Source organism: Varroa destructor, unplaced genomic scaffold (assembly GCF_002443255.2).
Source record: "Varroa destructor unplaced genomic scaffold, Vdes_3.0 BEIS01000003.1, whole genome shotgun sequence".
NCBI classification, from domain to species: Eukaryota; Metazoa; Arthropoda; class Arachnida; order Mesostigmata; family Varroidae; genus Varroa; species Varroa destructor.
Window position 1 is genome coordinate 46,396,501 of NW_019211456.1, and position 26,014 is coordinate 46,422,514.

The 26,014-nt window shown below is 44.2% G+C and overlaps 1 protein-coding gene across 8 annotated transcripts in view; it reads right to left on the minus strand.

Moving 5' to 3' along the window:
* The window catches only part of LOC111246236 (suppressor of lurcher protein 1-like), a 252,987-nt gene that overhangs the window by 11,462 nt on the left and 215,511 nt on the right, over window positions 1–26,014 (minus strand). For all 8 annotated transcript variants that reach the window (XR_002671599.2, XR_015324170.1, XR_015324172.1 and 5 more), the window contains 2 exons: window positions 23,191–23,380; window positions 2,049–2,242 (listed from right to left, as the gene is read on the minus strand). Coding sequence is in view for 2 of the 8 variants with exons in the window: in XM_022795511.2 (XP_022651246.1) it covers window positions 2,049–2,242; window positions 23,191–23,380 (384 nt within the window). In the remaining 6 variants the exon portion in view is untranslated. The remainder of the gene's footprint in view (window positions 1–2,048; window positions 2,243–23,190; window positions 23,381–26,014) is intronic.

Sequence of the window (26,014 nt, forward strand, 5' to 3'; positions counted from 1 at the left end):
ATATATATTAAGCTTCTTTGGAAAACATTCGATACTCAAGGTCTTTTTCTGAGTCTTATTTGATGCGCCATACTCACCTATGAACTGATCATTGAGTACATGACGCGTCACAAAAATGATTCTAAGGCCGCTCGAAATGGGAGAATGATTTCGAAAACGACGCGGGCCGCTCACGTAAGACCATGTCAGCGTTAATGGAGTACTGCGAGCCTTAACTCCCAAACTGTTAACCTTAACTACGTTCTCGTTAAGGTAAGGCTTATATAGTTCTCAGGAATATAACTTTAGAATAACATTAATTGATTTAGCAAAGTATAAAGTAGTATTGTGCTTGTAGTGAGTGGCAAGTCTTAAATACTGTTTTCATGACTTACTGCCCCAGAACAGCGAGAACATATACCGTTTCGTATATTTTTACAGTATGAACTAATTCAGGGGTTGTATATATCAATGAGAGTTTATTCATAGAAGTCGATGTCTGCTTGTTGAATGATTTTCGGGCCTTTCTTTCTTTTACTATTTCTACGTTTTCTAAGCTTGAGTGCGTCTGCGCCTCTTTAGAATTCGGAGTTAGTGTTATCACGGGCCTTGGTAATCAAACAAAAATAGAAAAAATGTACTTCTAATGATATAAAGAGCAAATATTGAACAATGCTCGTTAGCAATAATAAGTCCAGCATTATCTTAGCGTCGAGAAGTTTATTATGTGTGGTACGCTATCTTTTATATGAGCAGCCCTTTGCCGCGTGCATATACAGAAAACGATAATTTTTTCAATTCAGCTCGTGCGCGTTTTAAGCAAAAAACAATGTCGCAGAACAATGCCTTGTCCGCTTTTGATTACATGATGTAAGACCGATTCTGAACGTTTGGACTTCTATTTAGAAGTGGGTCATAAAAAAAAAAAGGTGTGAGAGATTCACCTCTTTTTCCTGGTGCAATTTTGCTTATCAGTCCGTTCAGTGGCTGTCTTAGTTAAGCAAGATATTGAAGAGAGACTTGTTTTTTATTGACACAGACCAATTATAAAAAATATACTACCGAGATCAACACCCACATCAGATCCTTGTCGCACAAGTTACAATATGTAGGGTCAGTAGCAAGCTCTGGAACTTAATTAGTAAAATTGTACTTACTTCTATTTCAAATAATTGCACGAACTTCATTGTATATCATATCAAAGCGTCCCCACCGTATGCTTAGCTTTGATTGCAGTTGATATGCACCTAGCTGATCCTGGATTTATCCATTTTCAATACCGTTCTTTGGAGTTAGTGTGTCTAGTCGATCGAGTACGTGAATGTCGAACCGACAAAAAACCAAAGGGTGCTTATATGGCCTTCGTACCGACAAACTTCAAGGCCATGAGGCCCAAATCCGCTCACCATGAATTGCTCTTCCGCACATCGTTGATGTTACCATTCGTTCTCAGCAACCGTTGTTGTCCAACTAGCTTACAGGACAGGGTTATGGAAGCAATTCCAGTCGACAGATGCATTGTTTGCGTCCTCGAAGTTTACGGGCGCACGTATATCCATGAAAGAAGGACTATAGCTATCCCAAAGTAAGACACAACAAAATTGCTTGGCCCATTACTAAGCTCATCATTTTCAGAGCCATTCCTAGGCTTGTTCGTGGAATCTATTACGGACATTAGACGAAGGAAGGACAGGCAAAACGAAATACGAGTATTTTACTTTCACAAATAATTAACCTTTTTGGCTGCGTTATTGATGTTTCTATTAAGCATAGATTTATATTAATACGAAATTTGCTAAAATAATGCTTCCATTTGGACTGTATATGGTATCAGATCATATAGATACCTAAAAGATAATGATCTTTGTTGTCGAATATGCGGGCAGCATTGCATTACATCAAGCAGCTGTTCCCGCCGCGCAGCCTGCGTTCGGCTCTTATTTAACCTACACAATTCATATAACTATACGAGCCAACGTTGTTCTGTTGCAACAGACATGATAAGCCGGTAATGATATGATAATCTTCATTATTATCATCAGCTATATAATAGATAAGCCTGCACTTACTGGTGACGAACTGATAGATGGCGCGGAATCCCTTGACAGGTTGACTGGCAGTAGCGTGACTTTGGAATATAACTGTCATCCGATGTTCGTTGCTCATGATTTGTACGGGCAGCGTATTACCGCAAAAATTATCCACCCGCTCGCGTTGGCCTTTTATTGTTATAAATACGACCACGGAGTCCACGTTTTCACAACTGGAATAAGAAAGCGTAGAGAAAAGAAAGTAAGCGGGACGAACGAGCAAAAGTTAGATACCTGTGTGAACGCTTTAAATCAAGTTTCGACTGACACAACGAAGCCGCTTTGTGTAATGCACGCAGGGCAAGAACGACAATCTTCCAAGTCGATTTTAACTGCAGTAGTCTTCAATTCGTGGATGAACTGTCTGCCGTCACCTTCCACCGTAGTTGGAGCCAGTAGAGTGGGGCCCTATGGGGGAAAAAGATGCGACACGACGGGGAGACGAGGAACAAGAGGGAAGGCGATAAAAGTCGAACGAAGAAGTCGCTAGACTTAAAAGTTCCTAAGGGAGCTCTTCAAATGTTTAGTCACATCGCATCCCGTCACTCTAGAGGTAATTAAGCTCACAGAAGTTAGTGCTACTCCAGCAAACGTTATCCTTGTGATTCTGGAAAAGGACTTCATGGACGGGCTAGTTCTTTACAATCGACGTTATTCGGTAGAAGAAGCTTAGAGTGTATATGCATATAGCGAGTGCACTGGCAGTTATGTTAGAGTTACATGATGACCGCTTCTTACGTAAGCACAAATTAGCAGTAAACATAAGTAAATTAGCGGGCTGTAATAATATTTCAAATGAGCTCGCAAGATACCTTGGTGATACTTTTGTAGTAATTAAACTTTTATCGTGGATTTAGAACGAAATTTTCGTGGACGATTACACGCTAGATGTGGCTATCAGTAATGGATAATACGCTATAGGCAGTATCACCCCATTTATAAGCGTCAATACAAAACAAAGGGGTGCCTGCTGTCACGCATCAAGTGCCGACGTTAGAATTTTTGACGAGGGCTCAATGTTACTTTAACAAATGTTCCGGGATTGGAAGCACTGTCTCGGATACGCACAAACGATGAAACTGAATCGGGACATTGCATGTCACATATAAAGATTAGATTCCTTATTATAAGAAAATATTATTAGAGCGTCCTAATTTCGTCCTAACATGCTTCGCTTTGTTGATTCTCTAAGTAGTAAAGAAAGAGGATAGTAATGCTGCATCACAGATATTGCGTTGCATGGATGTTCATCCCTTCCCGTCCTTTTCTGCTTTACGGATAAGTAACTTTGTTCATTGAGCTTGCTTTCGTTAGATCAAGCAGAGGTAGCCTTGTGGTCGACAGTTGCGCGTTCGGCTGTTTTAAAAAGCAGGACTGCGAATTTTGAACGATGCAGGTGACACACGCGTGGACATTTTCGCATCTTTTGTCACTATAGATGTTTCCTCAAGCAACGTCATGACGAGCACAGGCTACGTTCATGTGCAGACATTACTGATACCGGCAAAGTTTTTCTCATCATCGCGATGGACGATTTGTGTGTGCAATTCACGAAAAAACTAACATTAACCTTCCTGCCGAAAGTACTTGTCCATGGGGACTTTTTCCTCATTGTTCCCCCCCACTTCTTCTCAATACGTCATTATTATATAGTCTTATGAAATGGGGTGTATGCAGGAATAATACCGACGACCATTTTGCGTTAAGTGGGGTAATTTACAGATGCGGCGGTAACCCTTACTACGGTGAAGCTAGTTTGCGAGTATTCTACACGGCCTAATAATTAGGTAAGACCAGTCAGCTAGCACCTTGCTGATTGCTAAACAATGGAAGTTCGGCCGGTACGCTCTTGACTACATAGATGGCAACGAGCGAAACCACAAGCATCACCAGCAGTAGAGTATATGCGCGTTTTCAGTTGGCTGCTTCCTTTACCGTCAAGTACCGTCCTACGCGCGATGCTCTTGTAGTGTTTGTAAGACCGGCGCAACTGTAGTCCGTCTGGTGTCGGGCTGAAGTAAAAGAACAGGCGTCTCTGTAGTGTTTGACTACATTGTGGTATTGACCATTCCCGATTGGCAATTGTAGATACTGTTTGCAGCAGATGGAATGGATTCGCAAATATACGCACCTGTTCATCAGCCAGCAACCAAATACGAAGTTATCCGTTAGTCATGCAACAATGCATTTGTGTTTGTGAAGGGAAACAAATGTGAAGGAATGCCTTGCCGATGTACAATAATTAGTTGCATTTCGAGGCATCTGTCGTACGCAGGTAGGCGTCTACGAGACGAGTCAGTGGCGGACAAAGCGTTACGCTTCTAGGCACGCGTAATGCCTCCTGCACGACCTTGCATGCCGTCATCGCGGCCACTAGCCTTCACTCACAGACACGAATCAGGGCCAGAACGCCTTCCGGCAATGGCGTGTCCAGCCACCGTGTAGCTTGCTCTTAGCTGAAGGCTTGCGTTAGCTCGATGCAGCATTACGGTGATCATCTTGCTACTCCTCCTGTCAGATAACATATTCAGGCATTCGCCTACCCGGAGCCATACACACGCACAGCCTCTCACGGACTAACAGTTGCCACAAATAGAGCTAGGCAAAGGGAGGGAGTGGAGCTACGAGTGCCCAATTAAAGTTGCTGCTGGAAGACGGCCAGAAGGAAGCGTCGTTCATTAAAAGTTCACCAAATTCTACCTCCCGCAGAGCCGTAGCACCATTTCTTCGTTTCGCGTTTCTCACATCTTCCCTCAAGGAGTGCACTAACTTTCATTCACTATTAGTTGTGCCAACCGTGTTCGCTGTACAGGCTGCAATACTAGTGCCGGCGGATGGAAGGCGGCAGCCAGTTCTTTCCTTATGGACCATTCGTTACGCGAAACTAGCCTAACCGTCCAACTACGTCAATTCGCCATTTCAACTTTTCCTTTACGATACCCCCGTTGGCTTAATCCCACCTCGCTGCCAACACAAAAAGCCTTCGTTGACTTCCTCAATTCGCGCAGTTATGTCTTTGGGTTCAAATGGTCTCAATCCAATCTTTTCAGTCTCCGGGACCTCGGGATAAAACAAATCCTAAACAAAATCTTATCTAGTAGCAGAGTATCCTATTTACAGTGACAGGAAGAACGGCAACAACTGTATTGCCGCTATTCTCGCTGTCGACAAAATCGGCGTCTTCGCCGTCCTTTACGCTACATCCGTCTGGCTCTGCTAGTACTATCATGGGAACTGGCACCACAACTAACATCGTTTTCTTGCTTTACTACTCCTACTTCTTGTCCTTAGAGTGTGGGGGTACCCAGCCGTAACTTGGTAGTCATGTCTGCTGCTTCTTTGTTTCGTAACAGTTACATGGTGTTATTGCGATTACCATCACAAGCCGTATTAGCGGTTTTGCTGCTTCTGCTGCCGCTGCCATAGTAGTCGTCCGGACGGCAAAGCGGCACTAACAATGAAGCCATGACGCCTCGCAAAAATGCATGCGAATGATTGCACGGAGAAGACGAGCGTGCACCGAGAGTAATAACAACAATAACCGCTATAACAGCTGTTTCTCTTCTTGCATTTGGCACCGTCTAAACCCCGCAACGGGTTTGCAACGCGAAAACAAGGAGAGATTAGTATAGTAGACGTAGTTAGTGAATGCTGAACAAAACAAAGCAAGAGAGAGCGGTCAAGCGAATAGGAGGCGGGAAACATGCGGAACTTTGTACCTCCACACGTCCTCATACAGCCACCCCTACACTTGTCCTAAAGTTGGGATGAAAGGATAGTACAGTGCGTACGAGTTCTTTAGAAGAGAAGTTCCCGCCGGTTTAATGCTAAGCCAACTTAGTCCTGCAATACCAAGCAGTATCTTTTCTCATTTCCTCTTTCTTTTTTTTGGTTAGCGGGTTTTATGGCTATATGCCAAGCCATATGCTAAGTGCTGTGGATGCTGTCTGTCGCCTGGTGATAGTACGCGACAGTAAGCGAGCGGGTGTCGGGCATATAGGGGCAGAGGCCGAGGACATAGCCGTCCACGACCGGACAGCAACAAGAGATGCGTTTCCCGCAAACCCGAAAGGAGGGTACAACACTATATTATACCCCACTGGTTTGCTCGCTCCGCCTCTGTTACCCTTTTTCTTCGCTCCGCTTGCCTTTTCGAATGTTCGCGTTTGTCCGTGGTTTCGGCCGCACTTAGCGGCATGCTCCATTAATAACGCCCGGTTATCTGCGAAAGGCCAGCACGCCATAGCTCGTTGTTTTGGTTGAGCACTTCGCAGGCCATGGCACGACTGGCCTGTCTCAATCCTAGTTAGGGTAGCAGCCCAGCCAGCAGTAGCAACGCGCGCAATCCTGTCTAGCCACACTTGGGTTTCCGTATGGGCCACTAGCAAGCGGTCCCCGTTCGTCGGACTGCTTCGTGCCAAACGCCACATGCAAATGTAGTCTCGACAGCGACTAGCGACCGATGACTGCAACGCAGAGGCAAAACGATGGAAAGCCTGGCTCCCGCTCCCTGAGCAGTTGTCTGCCCAGAGCTCAGTTCCAACAACGAACGAATCAGCGAAGCGCAAACACATGACCGGCTGAAGCGGCCCGAGAACGAGCAGTCCGTTTTTTCATGTATACTATTGGACCGGTATGTAGTTGTTACCGCTGTTATTGTTGTCGATGTCACTGTTATTGTTGTTATTGTTATTGTTGGAATGCTAACAGTAACAAAAGCATTCGTGCTAAATGTGGGCAACTACCGTACAACCCAGTCTTACTTGACTCATGTTCTTAGACGAAGCAATGACGTGCATAAAGTACATTTTTGCATCTAAAAGGGCACGTTCTCAATCCAGTGCACATAATGACATTCGCATCACTTTAGTCGGGCTTAAGCAAATTTGAGCATGCTTCGTAAAATTACTCACAAAGTCATGAAGGTTTAGCAAGTGTTAGTTCAAGCATCGCGGATTGAGAATAGTTTTTTTTTTTTTTTTTTTTTTTATAGAGAAAATAGTAAGCGGAGAAGATACGCCCATGTCTCCCGTGTATTCTATCTTTCAACATTGCGCGTCTGAAACAAGGCCTGCTATAGATATTAACTAGAAAACGCAGTAATATATAAACAAACATGCATATCGGTCTTGCTAAATGGAAAAATCGCACTACTGAGATGCAATAACTTGCGTGGAGGTTTTCAGCTATATTGTCAGAGCAAATATTTTGAGGAGTTGTAGCTTCCATTAATGAGATTCGCTTATGCGGTTGCTGCGTGAGTGCAGACTCTACTTTCGCAAGGAAAGTAAATGCATTTAAATTCTTTTTTCATTTAAAAAAGGGGCAAATATTCTAATTTTCCGTCACTGAATTTTCGATCGACCATCCCTCTCAAGCCTGCCATTGTTGTGCGCTTGAACCTACAGCGCAGCCTTCTAACCCTTCTTTTTTAGCAGGAACAGGGTCAGTGAAGATCAACAGACGAAAGACCTAGAAGTGGCTAAGGACTAAGGGAAACATGGGCCGACGGCCGCAGACAGTGCCGTCCTCAACGTTGCGGTAGCCATTGTTACTGCTGCCGTCCCAGCCCTGCAGCAACATCATCAACGATCGGAAATCGTACATGGGCTATTCCTTCTTCTTTTCGTTTGTCTTTGGATCGAGTGGCCACAAGGAAAGACCCTGTTCTTCAGGAATAGATCAAGCAGGAAATACCGAACCAGCTATAGTGACACAAGTACAAAACGAGGTTTCTCCGCCACTTCACGACCTCTGTATCAACATAGTCACGAAACATTAGACGACGATAGAAAGAAATACGACAACGACATCAAAAAGAGGAAGGCCGGACTAAAACAATGTTACCCCATCCGCGACAACAAAAATAACACTAAAGTCAACCGAGACGAGATAGACATATTGGAACTGTGGTTATAGAGGGCTGGATTGGCGAGGTATTTTTGTTGTTCTTTCAGTTTGGCAGAGTTGGACCGGGGAAGGACGAATGAAACAGGACCAGGCAGAAGATCGTCACTCGGACACTATAATCCCAACAGCTCGACCAACAGCAGCAGACGCAGCAGCAGTAGCAGCAATGACAACAACTATATACTAATAGGGGGAAGCATAGCAAGGAAGATAGTGCTTGCCGGCTTCTACATTTATAACCCGTTTCTAGTTTTATTTCCTATACTACCGCGGACCGGTGCAGAGATGAGAAGAGGGACAATAGTTCTAGATCCAACTCACCTTTTCGGCCGCCCATTTACCGTTGCCTTACTAAACCGTTGCCATAAACGAAGAACAGGTAAAAACCAAAGCTAGAACCGTATGGCTTTCCTCATGTATAAGCTGACCGATGCCTGAACATCAATTCTATACCGCAATGGTTAGATGGCCAGTTGCCAAACAGACTGTGCTATCGAGTAGGTCTACAATAACTAAAAATAAGCAAACATATCCAATGTAACTTTACCGAATGACCCTAACGAAACGGTCTAGCGTGCGCCAATCCATCCATTCTTGCGAAAAGGCAGTAGAAGCAAATAGGTTAATCACGAGTGTTCTACTATAACATGAATACTTTTCTATAACATTTCGGACATTAATAAACATATATACACCGAATAATTATAAGTTTAAAAATGTACCCTCTTTGAAATAAGAAGTAAATTAAAGTAGGGGTACGTAAATCAAGTTCATCGTATCCACGACGAAGGGGTAGTATTCCCAATTAGACTTGGCAGAGATTGCGGCTGATAACTAAATACGGCAATGTATACGGTGACGTAGAAAAATACCTTCTTCTCGGATGTCTTGAGAATTCCACCCAATCCAAAAGATCCCGTTGATCGTACTTAAGGTGAAATCACAGTTCTGCCCCAAAGGAATTGAGGCAATGTTCGTTGAACATTTATTCGGGTAGGTGAACGGAAATTTCGTCTTAGCAGAGTGGAAGACGAAACTAACCGAGGCCTATTAGCAGGTTCTGGGCAGGCCAAAATACTACTCTGATTGAGATGATGCGAAAGCAGTCCACATGAATTTCATCGTTCCGGAGAGATTGTCGTTTATGAGATCGCAGCAGGCAACGCTCGTAATAGGACATGCAAATTTCGACATTTAGCCGGTACTCATGGCAAAGTAGTTTCGGATCTACTATACTGCCATTTGAGGCCAACGTCTTCAGATTTGTCTTGGCCTTACATACACGGACTAGGAACTCGCTCGTCTTAGCCAGTAGGCAAAATATCTTCTTATAAAAGTTGAGTTTTTATGCTTACACCGTCTGAGGGTTTTAAAAAATTAGTTTCACCTTTCTCTGCAAAATAAGCACTATACTAGCATTCTATGAGCGTCACATGCGTGATATACCTATATCAGAAAAAGGATTCGAAAACTCGGAATGCTAAAAGACCCATATACTACGTCGTAGATAGAGGAGACCATAACTATTAAGATAAATTAATTAAGATCGAACTTAAGCTCAAACAAGTTCGCCGGTCACCTCCACAGTAATATAACATGTTTGAACGTCAGCCTCTGTGAATAGAAATTGTCAGCTCATTTTCATTTTAGATAAATTTGGAAATAAAGATCAATGGCGTGAACACGTAACGTTTCATTTGTCAGTGGGGGTTCGTTTTGAATCTGTACCGGCGTGATTATCCTTTTCAGCTATTCAACACAGCCGGACCATATTATAACACGTCGAACCGATTCTCTTGTGTTTCTCTGGACCTAAGCAAAGTTGTCGGTCTACACGACCCCACGATAATCACAGACATATTCGTACAAGAGCCAAAAGTTTTCATCCACTCATGTATCCTTTCAGGACTTAGAAACATTGTGTTGAATTTCACGAATTTAGGATAATATTTATGATAGTATAAAAATAATAACTAGCTATAGTTAGTATGTTTTGCGCATTAGCATCTTCAGTGTAGTGGAAATACTGATGATGGAGTGCAAACACACACCTTCCAATGGAAACAGGCCAAACAACCCATATCAATTTGATTTTTGTGGTAGGATTTCCCAAAAATAATAACATTCCATATTTGAATTCCAGAATTTGAAATATTTTAATTTATGCATAAACTTTTCATTAGGCATCCGTTCCGCATTCTCTCTGCCGAATCTTCTGAATTACGCTCGACATGGTCGACTTTAATACTAATTGTCTAGCTTATTCTTTACGCCCAACATTCGTAAGGATGCTTTAGTGACTTTTGTATAACATTTACCCCCTACGCGCTGCTCGATGAGGGATCCAATTGTGCTGGCATACAACGCAAAAATTGTTTTGCAATTAACAGTTTAACACAACTTTCGTATGTAAAATGAAAACAATAATGAATCATAAATAAACGCTGTTGAGTGTTCATCATAAATTTGAATTTTCAGTATTTTTGGATTTTAAGTTTAACCTGCTGCCAGCTTGACAGCCTGTAGAATGTTACTCGTAGGCACATCCGATGGTGACCTGACCCCCGAAGTTTGTACAAAACTATATCATAAGTTTTCATTCTGTATGATGATTTTGTCGACTCACAAATTTGTCGCTACTCTATCTGCCGTGTGTCTTCAAATGCAAATAAAAATGAAACTGTCCGAAAGATCCAATGGGTAGTTCTTTTTCTACAGGCATTGGACCCGTCCTCTCTTACTATCTTCCATATACGTCCACGTAGTAACTTTTAGTGGAGCCGGCTTGCTGACTGTCACCGGGGTAGGATTCATATGTGCCATCTATCCCGGAAGCGGTCTTCGTTGTAGGTTCTTTCTATGGTGGCGATGCTGCTGTTACCGTCGGCGTTGTGGGCACCGCTGCCACGCCGCCGTTCGAATGTCCAATAGATCCAGTGGCTATTGTTGAGCAAGTAGACCCGGGCAAGCGAGATCGAGCACTTCCTACCGTGAAGATCTACGAAGAGAATCTGTCAAGCTGCTGAAGAGGCTACCTTACCCAGCTTTTGGTCCACAAGAGCAATAGGAAGATAAAGAAAAAGAACGAACGAGAAGCTACTACGGCTACGACTTGAAAAGCGGCTACGAGAGAACCGCCAGCGTCTATGGAAACAGAATAGCTGCCTGTTCAAATGCTTTGTCTCCCTCTTCTCGGCCCTGAACGACCCCCGAAGATAGGAGCTGCACTAAGTTACGATGTGGTGTGCCCTCTGGCTAAAGCTTTAGTTTTTGTCCATAATTTATTATTATTATTTGGACGCAGGCAAGTACCAATGGTAGGGCCAAGGGAGCAAGACTGATTTGAAAATGCTCGTCCGATAGGTCCTTCTCTGCCCATTTTCGCTATTCTCTCTCTCTCTCTCGGATGGTCGTCAGTACCGAGCTGCAGACCTCTTCGGCTTCCTGACTGACTCGATAGGCGTAGAATCCTGTCGCAGATTCTATGTCGTAACTATCCTGTGAGCGCGGCAACGATGAAGACGACAGAGACACTACTAGTAAAGTTGATGCGAACCATTGCGCTAGTACCAATCGCTAAATCGTCCTTTCCTATACTTCTGGCTGCCTATAGACCTACGTCCGTAGACAACAAAGATTGCTAATACGGGTCACAACTGAAAGAAAAAAAATGTGAGTCGATAGAAGATAGGAGAATAGTAGGAGCAGGCAAAGATCGTAAAAAAGGAATAATTCAACGACTACTCTGCCAAATACCGCCAGACATAAGCCGTTTCTGATGGTCTTTGCCGTCCATTGATGGCGGTGGTATACCGAACCGTGACATAGATAGTTACACATAGCCCTCGTAGCTGAGCTACATCAATGGCGCGCACAAGGCGACGGTATCTCTACGTCGCCGCTGTTGCTACCGAAATCGCTTTTCGCAAAACGCAAATGTCGATTTATAAGGAGAGCGGGCCAAAAATCGGGAAACCAGCAGAAAGAACCGGGCGAGATATATGTGTTTAAGGAACAACATAGTAGCCATCACAGGGACGGCAGTGGCTGCAAAAGTGAATTGAAAAATGTTTGCCACGATACGAATCAAGATGGATTGCTCGCTTCCCCCATAACCCAACGAAATTCCAAGCTCAGCGAACGCCCGAAACCGGGACCGCTGCTGATACTCGTCTACGAAAACGGCATTAAAGTAGCCACTGGCTTTTGAGCTTGCTAACTAACTGGCAGGCAGGCAGGCCTACCCGTCGATCACATGCTCGCGAGCCGCTTAATAGCTTCGACGGCACCCGCGCAGGCTGAGAAACCATTTGAACGAACCCGAAGCGGTCTTGTGATGCCGCGCCTCTTTTTTGGGAGCGCAGCATTATCCGACCCAATTCTTGAGTCTTCGGCGGCCTTTTGCTCCTTCGGTAGTGAGACGTGTCTTAATGTATCAGCGGACGAAAGTGGGGAGAGTTAGACAGCATGAAAAAAGGATAGAGACTAGAAGGGAAAAGTTAGACCGAGCACACAGAAACGGCAAGCCGCCGTTCGCCCCTCTGAGCGGGGTGCAAATGGTCGTAAATGTTGTTGCTATTGCAGCTCTGGGCCCTGCACTGTTACAGCTTCCATAATTGTGTTGCTCGTTCACCTCGATGGACGCTGAGATGGACAAGCGTTGACGGATGCTGGCCCGACTAACGGTGCACGGAAGCAGCAGCGACAAGCCATACATACGGCGACGAACTCACAGGGGCAACCAGCTAGAGCGACAAAAGCGAGAAAGAAAGCGAAAATGGGAAGGTTTTAGAATGGCGATTCCAGCTAAAGAGCCAATAAGAGGAAACAAACGCAATAGTAACAAAGCATTAAGTAATGAAAAAGAACAAGACAAGAAATCATCAAAGTTTTAGCGTTTCGTTGATCGACGGTCAGTCGGCTGGAGCAATCATCTTTCGTCCACTTTTTCGGTCGGAAGCTAGGGGCTATCTAATTCTAAGCACCGTTCCAGTCATTCTTCTTGTGTTGTCTGCCAACTAAGAGGGCAACCAACATAGATGAGAATGTGTGGTGTGCCCCCACTGTTGCTGCTAGGCGACAAAGGGATATTTTAACGGAATGGAGTAACGTGACTCGTTGCCCGCTTTTCTCTTTGACCGGAGGAGTGAAGACGGCGGCCCTACGAGGACTGAATTTGGCGGAGAACAGATATTTCAATTCAACTACTACAAAAATTGATGCTGCTTTTATCTTACTTGGCTCTGCTATGCCCCTCCCTTGTGTGCCAATCTCCCTGGGCTGCCTTAACGCCTGCAAGGCCTCACCCACTGTGCCCCTCACTTCAGTGCCACTCCACTTTGCCCCTTACCTCGCTTACATACGAAGTTTCATCGGGTACGGGCTTCCTCCGTACAGGAGGAAGTCCGCTAAAAATCGAAAAAGTACTACGTCAACTGAGGCCACAATTCAATTTCGGACAAAGTCGCAACCTATCAAGGCGCCGTTATCCAGCCAGTCAACGAACAGCAATACCAGAGGCAACGGAAAGTTGACTTGATTTAAGGGCAGTTCTGGACGGTACTCGTATTGATGGCGACAGCGTTCAGGCGACGACTCAGTAATATGGCTAAGGACATAGGGAGCGGCAGGGCAGGGCAGGCAATGCGTACAGAAAAGCAGCGAAGTTTTCAGCCACGCGGAAAATAAAGCACCACTGCCATTTATTGCCAGGGTGGTCGGCTACCACTGGGTCTGGCCAGGCTGCCGCCAATTTTAGCAAAGTGCTTATAGGGCACAACGACAACAAAAGTGACGCCGGCGAGCGTGGCCACGAAGAGGGCGTACGATCATTCCTACTCGTGAGGTTGTTCATCCGCTAAAAAGACAGGGTAAGGGGAAGACACGTCAGGAACCCGTCAGAAGATTGGGGGACGGTATGAAACAAGCAAGTCCGAGGAGACAGCGAAGGAGAAAGTGAAAGGAGGTCAGAAAAACGGGTCAGCTTTTAAGCGGAAGAAAACTTAACGAAGGGTGTCCTTACACTCAGTTCATTGGGTCTTTACTGGCCACAAGCTTCTGGTGGCCGCTCGCTTTAGACCGTCCTAATAGGTTGGCGATAATGTAAAAGACGATAGACATATGTCCCGATGACCTTCGACGTGCCGTTACTGCAACTCATCGTATGCAAGAAAACTACACCGACAGTAGGTTAGCGACGCTCGTTGGCCAGGCGCGCCACATAGAGTAAACAATTTGACCTGGATAAGTCTGACGGTGGCTGCGTCGTGACAAACACAAGTGTTGTCGATGTCATAGTCGTCGCCCTAGCTGTCATGGTCCACTTTTACGATAACACGTGGAAGATGCAACGAAAAATGATTATTAAATAGATTTGGTTCGCTAGACAGAACGCGCTCTAAACTAGTTGGTCCGTTGCCACGCGCCGTTCCGACCTTGCATGTATGTCAATCATATGTCACGCGTATTACGGTTTGTTGCTGGTAGTATTTTTCTGTGACTGACTAAGAAAGCAAGGCTTGTAGGAAACAGCGGGCCATCGTTTGAGTATCACTCTGAATTTAAAATGTATGCAGGCCCTACACTGACTCCTTTCCAGACCATAGCAATTTGCTCTAAGTTCTGCTACAGTTTCAACATCTTTGGGATCTATTATATACGGATGTATGATACGGCTCGGGTAGGAAGTCGCGTCCTATACACGAGCGTCAATTTCAATACTACACAGCGCACATCGTTGCAAATTATTTACCAGAACTGCTGTGCTCGTACGGTACGTACGGCCAACGCATCTCACGTTATGGATTCCCTATATGTATTAATTTTCAGGAGAATTGCAGCGAGGACAATATTTACAGGCGCAAACTTTACCACGACCAGCGATTTGCAATATATTACAAGGCTCACAGAACTATTGTGGCGTTACTTGAATCTTCTCACTCTGTGCTTAGTCCTTTCCTTGAGTGAACTGGAGCAGACCTGCTATCTGTTGGCAATGGATCTCTATAGCGGATATACATTGATCATCAGCGATATAGCATATATTGTTCTACGTTCTGAGATCTGTCCAGTGGCAAAACATTGATTGTATCGTAATTTTCTGTAGAATGTCTGTCCACATGGTTCACTTCGCGCACCTTCACAAAGCAGAATGACCCATAAAGTCAGGTGCATGCTTAAAGTAATAGGGAAAAACGAGTGTGCTCCAGTCGGTGTATCTTGTCTCGAGGGAATGCTTTTAAGTATTCACGGCAAGACCGCATCGCTCGTGTGTCTAGTTCTGATTTATGAACACCCAATTGCCAATTTGAAGCTGCCGCAAAAGTCTCATGTCCGAAACTTGTTACTTGCTAAAAATATGTTTTATATTCTTCAGAGATTTAAAGGATGTTATTCTTTTAAATGAAGCATAATGCCCTTGAAAGATGAGGGTAACCTACTAGCATGTCAGACGGGAAAAATCATAAATCGAAATCATCTGCAGAGAGTTTTTGGGAGGCAACAGACCGAGCTGCTTAATCAGCGCAGCGAATCCCCGGAGTGTCTATGCCCATTTGCAAGTAATGTTTCCTGATGTGGCCAAGGAGCAACAACTAAGATTTTCTTAGCGATCTATAATTGTGCACATAGTTTCCTTCGTCTAAATGTTCCCGCTTTCTCGTTATAGTTACTGTAGTGCATAAGTTACATTACAGAGAATTATTCTTTTGATCGCACTGATGTATTTGAAGTTTGTAATACATTTCTCCGATAGTAGTTTATTTCTCTTACCACTTACTCTACTATGTGAGTGCCCACACAACGAAACACTTATATGATAACTAACTTGATGACAGCTTACTCATAGGCCTACCTTTAGAAGTCATTATTTGCGCCACAAATAACACAATGGAAGATGTTTTAAGGTCATCTAGAAGCTTGTATTCGAACGAGGCTTTCACGAAACAATGCAAAGATTGCTCACACAGAATGGCCAGTCCATCATAGAAAATAGGTACGAGTATATGGGAGCGTTTTTGAGCCTACTTTCGTCACAAATCAAGCAACTATATTCAAAGTATTCCTTAGCAGTGTTTGAGTAACAACAACATGCGGACAATACCAAAGATATGGGATGAACAAATGCAAAAACAATGGCGCGCATTTACGCCCATCGATGTCTCCGTGAGCTCGTCGACATTTTCTTAACTGAGACAAGGTTAACAATAAGCTTCTAGAAAACGTTAACAATGAGCGGCGAAAAATTATATCACTTATGGAAATTGCTAACAGTGTAATGAAGTGGTCGTTGTACCGACTAACATAATGCGTCCTAAGGTGGAAGTTCTGTCCTGCATAGGCCCACACTGAGGGAGTCTAACCCCTGCGGAAAAATGCGTAGCTAGGGTATGAACATAGTGGGTTCCTTCCTCGAATTCATCAGATTTGTTCAGCATTCCTCCTTGGAAACTAACACATCCTAAGGAACAACCTACCTAGAAATTATCGTATTTCCATTTTGAAAATATCTCCTGTACAAAGGCAACGCTGGTCGAGTAATATTAAATCTAATAAACATAGTACATTCGAGTCCCAGTTTAGTACATTCAGAATGTTCTACTGACAACGTATGCGTGCTCCAAACAACCCAAATATTATTGATTCCAGATTTCCGTAGATTAGTTTTTAAATTGATCCGATACCTTAGACACAAATGCTGTGTACATAAACTTAATTTAATGTAATAAGGCCCACCCTCCTGTGAGCCTATTCGTGAACCAAAATTGCCCGACCAAAAATGACAACCTCATCGCTACGAGAACACACAACATATACTTATATATACACATAATTCTAATCGCTTTTACGGATACATAATCCGCTTGTTTGGCCATATTTAAAGCTCACAGAATGATTAAGTAAGATAATGTATGCCCCGTGTCACGTGGTGGACTTTTTTTTTATTGATAAAGACACAAAAGCGGTATGCTTGCGTTTACCTAGATCCACCAGCTCAAGCAAGCATTCGCCCGCACGAACATGCAGACACGTAAGATAAAAGCAGTATTTTTTGGAGAAAACATCGTACCTGTTTGCTAAGCCAAAAGCAGTGAATACTTAGAGAGAAAGGCCACCGCTCGCTGTGATCTATACCTTGATCGCTATTTAGTTTCCTGCCTATCTTTCTGTATCTCGCTTTTCCACTACTATCTCCAGATGTCGTTTTCCCTAGCGTCCCCCAAGTTCTATCGTTCGCACTGCCGTACTGTTATTTTCTCCTTGTATCTTTGTCTGTCGGTGCCATCCACCACAAAGTGCAATTGACAGCAGACAAATCGCATGGGCCTAGCAGACCAAGAATAGCCCAGTCTGGCTCCGCACAGCCCAGACCATCTAGCCATAGCAGAGTAGCGAGCGATAGCAGTCCCTGAACGCTGGCATCTCCCTGTCGCTAGCCACCGCAGCTCGTACAGGAAAGGCTAAGTTCTTATTACCCCCAACTTTCTCTACTTCCGATGCTTTACTCTTTCTAGACTCCTCTGGCAGGACGCCGCCAGAGAAGTTTTGGCGTGCAGCACGAGCTGCGAGTGTACGCGGATGTGCGCATCTGCGCAGACGTCTAACATCACTCAGGCAAACCTCGAGAACAGGTTTGCGCAGCAACTGCAGTAGCGGCTGGGTATTTTTCACACGAAGGCTGACATAGGATGGAAGGTTTCTACGTAAACGGAAGAGTGCTGGAGTGGAAAGCCATCCACCAGTCCGACTGCTTCCGCTGTTGCCATATTTCTTAAATCTGAAGAATGTTCGGCCCTTCAGTATCCTATCTCTTTATTGTTTTGTTTCTGTACTTTCGGTAGTTCGAAGGTAAGTTTGAAATTTTGATCGAATTTTTTTGCAATTCAGAACAGATTGCTATCGATTGTACTACTACGGTTCGGCTGGTCGTGCGGCACACGTTTGCTTTTACTTCTGTGGCATGCATACAAGCTACCTGCAGCGTTCTTATACATATTTGTAATCGGGATATTTGTGGATAAATGAAAAATTTAAAAAAACAAATTACGTTTACTTGAATATATTATTTATTTATCTTTGCTTATAAAGAAACGGGTTTCACACATCAAGGCGGACCAACAACTTTATGGGTCTCAATTTCCTGCTTGACATTTAGTCCCGTAGCTGCGTATATTCGCGTACTCTTTTATAGACTTAATATAAATTATCACTAAAGCGCTGATTGGCACCGTTTAATTTTCGTCTTTGGTGACGATTATCGTATCATAATTCATGTTGCATGCAGCCCACTGTTATACCATTCCAAGGCCGCTTGACGACCTTTATATCAAAGCCAGCGCGCATCTAATCGTAGCCGTAGTCGTGTGTGGCTACCCTAAAACAGTCGATTTCAAATAAGTTGCCTGCGTTGTCATAAACAAATTTCAAACTATCCGGGGCCCCGTTGCGTTGGCAAGGAATTTCAAAACAATTTTAGGTTATCCCGTTGCCCTTCACTAGCTTGCAGCCAGGCTGGATATGCGTTTTAAACCAGTTGGTCTTTCCACATCCTCTGTAGGGCAACACTCTAATTAAAATGGTGTTTATACTTGCTCCCCATTTGCTCGCTCTCTCTCTCTCTCTCTCTCTGCGTCATGCGTCTCATTTTCGCCATCTTTGGTTTCTCGTGGGCGGTGCGCGGGCGGCTAGTTCCAGTCAGTGATCTTAGCTGAAATGACGACGATGTCTGCGACAACAAGGTTGGCGTTCGCTTAACAAGAAAGACGATGACACATAGCCGACAACGACATGCTACCAGGCAATGGGCAACAACGAACAGCAGTCAAAGCCCCCTTGTGTGGCTCCCTAACAGTTTTATTGGTGGAAACGAACCGTCGCTACTTCGTTTGGTGGCAGTGTTACCAGTAGCGATCGTCGCGTATGACCGAACGAAGAAACGAACCGACATTCTGCTGCAGCCGGTGCTGCTGTCAGCGTCATCACTAGAGTTAGCAGGCATTCCAGCGGTTGCGGGCCAACACATACCTTTTGATAACAACCTTAACGCTCCAGTTAACTGGTGTAATAAGGGTATCGCTGCTCGCCGTTCGCCATGTTTGTAATGGCGTTCGTGGTCGCATATTACGTGCTTACATACCCGGCTTTCGAGTTCTTATACTTCATCAAGAGCACCATCGTTTTCATTTGAAGGTCTCCGCCCTTTCCAAGTTCGACGCATGATCAGAAACGAATTCGCTCAGTGAAAAAGAAAAAAGAGGAGGCATGAACTAAAACCTTACGAACTGTCTGTATATGCGTGTACGTACATGTCTGTGCGAAGTTTACTCGGTGGGGGCAGACACGACGCACTCAAGTGGAGGACTGGTTATTTCCGCCTGGTACATTTATAGTAAAAGTATATTGCCAGCTTACAGCCGTTTGACCTATGCGCGACACCGCCCGTTTTCTCTACCATTCATTAAAGTCACTTTCCAATAGCTTCACAAAATATCAAGGGTCAACAGTACGCTAGAGAGTGGCAAATCTTCAGAACGAATATCTATGTTGCAAACAAATAAATATGTTCTCGAGGCCTGTAGGTGTACGGACAAAGTCCAGCAAATATCTAAAATGTATAGCTCATTCGTTCTTGTGTTTATATATAAAATGGAAACATGGACAGCATACCAGGCTCTATACTGTGTTTTTTCTGCATCGTTAATTCCTCTTGCTGCATGAACCTAATTGGCCTGCGTACTTCTGTATGTATCTTGCACACCATCAAGGGACCAAACGTTAGACTCTAGTTATACTGTTTAGGGAGCCACAACAAGGTACGGGCAGTACAAGCTGGAGGGGTTAGATATGTTTACCTATTTTTAGAGTACTATAAAGCTGCTCCAATTTAGCGGGTATTTTAAATTGTCTGCCCGTTTCTCTTAAAAGAGCGTCTATTAAGGACCGTATCAAAATTAAGAGAAATCACTTTAAATATAATTAATTTAGTTCTTTTTAATACCTCTTAAAGTATTCGTACTGTCCATCTTTTTTTAAAGTTTAAAGTTGAAATAAACAATTCTCATGCTATCATCGAGTTATTTCAGTAATAGAATAATAATAGAATAGTCTATGCTAATATTTATATAAACAAAAATTAGTCCATAGCCAAACGTTCTATGGATTAAATAAAAGTATTTTAAGCTTAACTGTTCAATCGTACGTTCCTTTGTCAAAACTCCTTGTTTGCCTTAGCCAGCTTTAGGGCATCTTTACCTCTCCGTAGAATTAGGTTAAATGCTCTTCTCCTTCTTTATTATGGTTTCCGCGCAAGCTGGGTTTACGTAGTAGTCGTATGTAATCAAGATATTCCTCAACAGGTGAGAAGCCCGTGACTAGGAAAATATCTTATGAAACCAATATTGGCTATACTGACTTGAGTGGGTAATGGGTTAGAGGTGTACTTGGGATGAGCGAAGTGTGCCAGTAAGCTGTCATGAAAGCTGCACATACTGAGAAAATGTTGTATATATTAAATTAATACGGCCCGACAACAGAAGCCCAATCAGAAAAATAATTACTGCCCCGATTAAACACACGTGTTGCTACTGGGGTTTGGTCTTAGATAACGGATAGAGCCGCGATAAGAATCTTTGTCGACAAAAAGCGCATGGACATAAAAAGTATTTATGGACGGAATATATGCGGCAGGAACAACGAAAGCATGTATAGCACAAGATGAATCAGTCTGATATCCTTGCATGTCTTTAGGGTACATATTGGGTTCGACGTGGAATTAATGTGCACTAATGAACTAAAGAGAATTTTGCCGATTACCACTGTTTTGTTCCTTTATACCAGTTCCTACAGTCGGAACACTTATCCATCTTGATATTTCCACACACTGACATCACTCTAGTTTTGAATCTTTTAGGCTGCGTGTTTATAACAGCAGAACACAGCTCATATTCGACCATTCATGGGGTACACGAACAAGAAGCCTTCCCACGCTCGACAAAATGCATGCGCTAAACATTAACTTAAATAGATAGCAGTGAATGTTTTTTCTTTACTGCGACACGATATCTCTTATTGTGATGTATGACCTGAATGCACTCCCTTTCTCTGCATTGATCTGGCCGCATCTAGACAACGCAATATGTTTCGTCGAAAACAGGACGCGGTGCTTGAACAGCAAAGCGGAAGTGCACCCTAGCGGTGCCTCTGAAGGGTAAATTCAACATCAGCCCGATTAGGGGATCTCCTTACAGCTCGTCGAGGTCACCGCTCGTCGAGGTCACCGCTCGTCAGGGCTTGAAGGAGTTTTGGATCTGTTAGGGGGTGGCAGGCCTTCAGGCGGTTTGTTCAAGAGAAACAAAAGATGTCATCCCCAGGCGCCATCGCAGTTTAATCGAGTCGGTTCGACTCGTTCTAAGCATCAGGCCATTGAGCACACTATTGAGACAGAGAGAGAGAGAGAGAGAGAGAGAAAGAGGCGATAGAATGATAGAAAAGCGAACAAGTCAGTTGCAGCAGTTCACAAACCGACCGCTAGCATTGCCCTTGAAGTGGATAGCTAAGTGCAAAGGTGCGATTCGGGCGAAAGCAATGGAATAAAGATCTTTTGGCAGAATTTTCTCAAAGGGACTTCAAGCGCCGAGTTCGTCCCCTTGCTTACTTTCGCAGTAGTGATGGTAGCAATGGCAGTCGTAGTAGTCCCAAGTACCAAGTTGAGACCACCTAGGACTTCTGGGAGCGAACGAGAGAGAGAAAGAGAGGAAGAGACCTATGGCATGCAAGAGCCAAGGCGCTTTCCGAAAAGCTAGGTCGATGGCAAATCCTAGACAGACTTCTACCACCGCTCGCACAAGAGATGGTTGCGACAGTGGTGGCTGCAGTGCCAGCGGCGGCGTCCCTTTTTTGGAGGGCAGAGAGGCATGGGGTGACCAACCAGGAAACCAAATCCTATCACACCTTTGGCGTAAGAAAACCAGCAAAGTCACTAGCGAATCGATGGAGGACGAACGAGTCGGAAAGCGACGTAAACCAGGAGAGCTAAATTTAGTGCGCCCAGGGGGAACAGGAATGCGGAGAAGTAGGCGGTCTGACATTTGGCGCTATTTTTCACGTTGACCTGGCCGACGTATTGGAGCAGCCAAGCGTTCGTCTTTCGATGGAGCCCGTCGGCAATCGTTTTTTTTTTCTTTCCTTTAACCTCTTTATCGCCGATTCTCGCCCTCCTGTGTTTTTTCGTCTTGCTATCACGTTACGTTGTCACCAAGTTTTGCCACGCCAGTTGCCATTGGTAAGCTTGCTACAGGAGTCGAATTTGAGATTTTGTGCACCTGTTAAGTTTTTCTTGGAGTTTCCGGATTTGCACGCTTCAGTAGGCGACCGTATCCTATATAGAGAATATATGCTAGACGTGCACTGCCTGTACCCACAGTTTACAGAATACCTGGGCGCAGGTGGTGGCTAAATTTTTTTTTAGGGGGCGAAAGAATCGTATTATAATCGCCTGCGAAATCGTTGAGGTTATCCACGTAAAACAATATGCAATATGTAGCATGTGTCTATATACAGAACTATATATTTCGGGCAAGGATCTACGTTCTAAATAAGATGTATCCTCTTTGAAATTAAGTAAAAACTGACTTCAGCAAACCGATTACGAATGTAAGAAGCCCGTTATTGCGAAGGGCATTATGAGACATAATCATAGCGGTTGGAACGTGTACAACACTAGAAAGCCAGTGCTTGACATGCATTTTCTTTAGGCTACACTGGCAAACAGGAGCTGGTAACAGAATCCAATATTTGCCTATTTTGGTCAGCGAAAGATTCGCAATTAAGCTGGAAGCCGATATCCTTAACACTTCCACGGGCTAGCAATCGAAGTCCGTTGTCCTATCCATCCAGAGGCACATCACCGATTTGAATGTTACTCAACGAATTGTTCGTGTTTTTTTTTTCTTTACATAAAAAGTGAGATTTATTTATAGTGGGCTAGAGTACCTAAAGGTATCCTCGCGTTTTTCAAATTACATGACAACACTTCCTCGCTAATTTCGTAAAAATTAGAGCAATTACAGCATAGAATTTTATACAGGAATTGTCAACGCCGATTTACTAGATAAACCATTATTGTCTTTTTTACGACGAATAAGTAAAAAGACCAAACTGTTTTCTTTTTACTGAAAAAGTGTATCTACTGAAGACAGACTGCCGATGTACTTACTCTCGCGAGTCGTCTGTCGATTTATAGAGATCGAAGTCGGTGAACTTGATTTGTACGCGTTCTTTCCCCTCACCCTGGAAGTGGTATGTGCATTTGATATTTCCAGGGTACGTGTTTGGGTAATTAGGTGACGTAATTGTTCCGTTCTTGGACATATTCGATGAAATCACCATGTCACAGCTGCCATTGGCTGAAAGAAGGCAAATAAAGTAGACAAGGGATTAAGCTATTCTGTAAGCATAATAAGAAGATTGTATCTAAAGATCATTCTAAGAACTGTGTATATGTTGAGGTAAATGAATACTGCACGCTATTTTACTGTCGTACGTGTTTCATTGTACGACGGTTCTATTCAGCTCACCAATATCCAACAGATGCTTCAGTGGCAAGCAAAGCTGCAACTTAAATGGAACTTGAATAGAACACGGTTGGCAGCAACGGAAGCTTGATAGACCAACGAGTCAACTTGGAGTTGGAGTGAACTTGTTTTTGGCAGAAGCCGCCTCCACTTCACTCACCTTTGGGCCTGTCACATAGAAATGGGGAAGAGTATGTGATTCGCAGTTCGCTAGCCAAGAAAACGTCTGTGGTGGCGACGCTACTGCTGCTGCTGAGACGACTGTCGCAAGAGAGAAGCTGTGGTGGGTATGGTAAACGGACTGGTTGAATCAAAAGGGGGTAACACTCGACCTGAATCGTTGTCTGCTGAAGACCTTCTCATGTGGTGCTGCTGCTCGAAGTTGCTCCTTCTTTTTCTCCGTTCTCTTTCGAATCTTCATTCTTCCTCGATCATTCTCGTCTTGTCATACTCGTGCTTGTCGCCGAATGTATCTTTCAGGCTAAAACTTGTAGCCTGATAGACTGAAAAATTCCCAGTTGGCGTCTCGGCTTGTGGACAGACAATGACCTAACCCTACGGCGTTTTTCGACGTTTAATTCAGGGCAGGAGATTTCGCTTTGGCCATATGTTACGGCTCAGACGTCCTCGATTTCGGTAAGTAAAGGTAAAAATTGTACCTTATTTCGCTTGTAGCCGATGCATCGTGAGCTCTTTCCAAAGTTTCAAGTGCGGCAGCATGTCAATTTGTCTTTCGCTCATTTCCTACTGCTGGTTCGGCTCAACTACTTGTGCATTATAAATAATGAATAAGAACAATTGCTTCCAATAAAAAATTATCTCCCAATAGTGGCCATTTGCTAAAGAAGCAATAGACAAAATCAATAAGGTAACTGAAAACAGGTATGGGGAAATAAGCTGTTCGAACTACTTGATATAGTCGCTTATACGACTTACAGGCCCTGAACATATTGTAAACGGCGATTTTTCTTGAAGCATAGAATGACAAAAAGAATAGAGACAGGCAGGTCGAACGTTTAGTTCTCCCCAGCTCAGTCCATGTCAGCTGGTCTCAGAAGATGTTCCATTGCAGTAGATCAGCTGTGCCATCGGCATGGTCTATAGGAAATCGCAGGAAGGAGATAATGTCGGGCAAAAGAAGATATAGCGGTGAGGAAGTCGGGCAACACAAAGGCAATAGCCGCCGAGCAAGTCGACAGCGGTCTCTCCGCTGTTCTCCTCTAGGGAAGCTGCAATAGTCACTGCAGCCCCGAGGCCACGACTGTTCATTTGTTTAGACTTCCGCCTACAAGCGACCATTTAAGTTCGACTCACTAGCCGACCGACGCGAGTCGAAGCTAGAATTCACCGGTCGACCAAGCTGTCCTTCTTCGGTATTGCCCCAATCGCCTAACGGCGGCCGGAACCGGAACCAGGTCGAGCAAGAACGAGAGGGATCGAGAAGAATGAAGCAAAGCAACAAAAAAGTAGGTAGAATGGACAAAGGCAGTTCGCCTCGGTATGGGGCCGTAGTAGTAGCAGTGTCGCTAGTATAGAAGAAGTAACACTGGTAACTGGTGGTGCCACAGAGCTGTACCAGCAAGATTTAAGATGTGCAAGAAGTAAAATTAGAAGCGGATGTAAGGTCGCTCTAGACTAGGTAGGATAGGTCGTGGTTCAAGACCGCTCCTGTAACGCGGAGGTTATGTTGTCACATAAGCGTACGCCGGCTCTTGTACAGGATGGTAACGGAGACTCATCATCCGACACATGGTGCGCACGCACGCACGCACACGCACATGTCTGCGATGTCATGGTGAACTTGAGTTTCTTTCCGGCATGAACTAGGAAAAGCTAGGCGAACATTGTAGGGGTTATTTGCGATGACGATAGAATTATTCTACTCTATAAAGTTCGTAGAGGATCTGTTTAGAAGAGAATGATTGGGCTTAAGAAAATTGTTTCTCAATATTGTAAATTCATTTTTAACCTGGTGTCAAATAACAAAGCGAGTAAAACAAACGGGAAACAAGTATAATCCACTTATATTTAATATAGCGCCTTACGGTAACAGTCTGATTTGCCCAGATCGATGTCCTTTAACCCGCACAATTTCAGCCCCCCAATAGTGAGCCGCACAGAGTGAGCCTGCAATAGTTCCTACTCAAGATTCACCAGGAGTATCGCAAAGATGGGCTATTGCTGCCGTCTCATTCTTTTTCAGCTACAAAGAGGCTCATAGTGGGCATATAGACCACGTCGTTTGGTTCGGGCGACTTGCCAAGAAAGCCAGAGTCGTCATGTGGAGTAGACGCACGATTAGTTCGCGAAAAAAGAGCTCGGATAAGATTGTAAGACTGATTTCAGTTAGGCAGATGGGCGCTTCCAATGCCGAGTGGCGGGGGACTTTCGACCAGCGCGCGTCGACATCGATAACGAAGTGCAGATAAAGGGAAAAGAGAAAGATAGGAAGCCAAACCGGTTAGC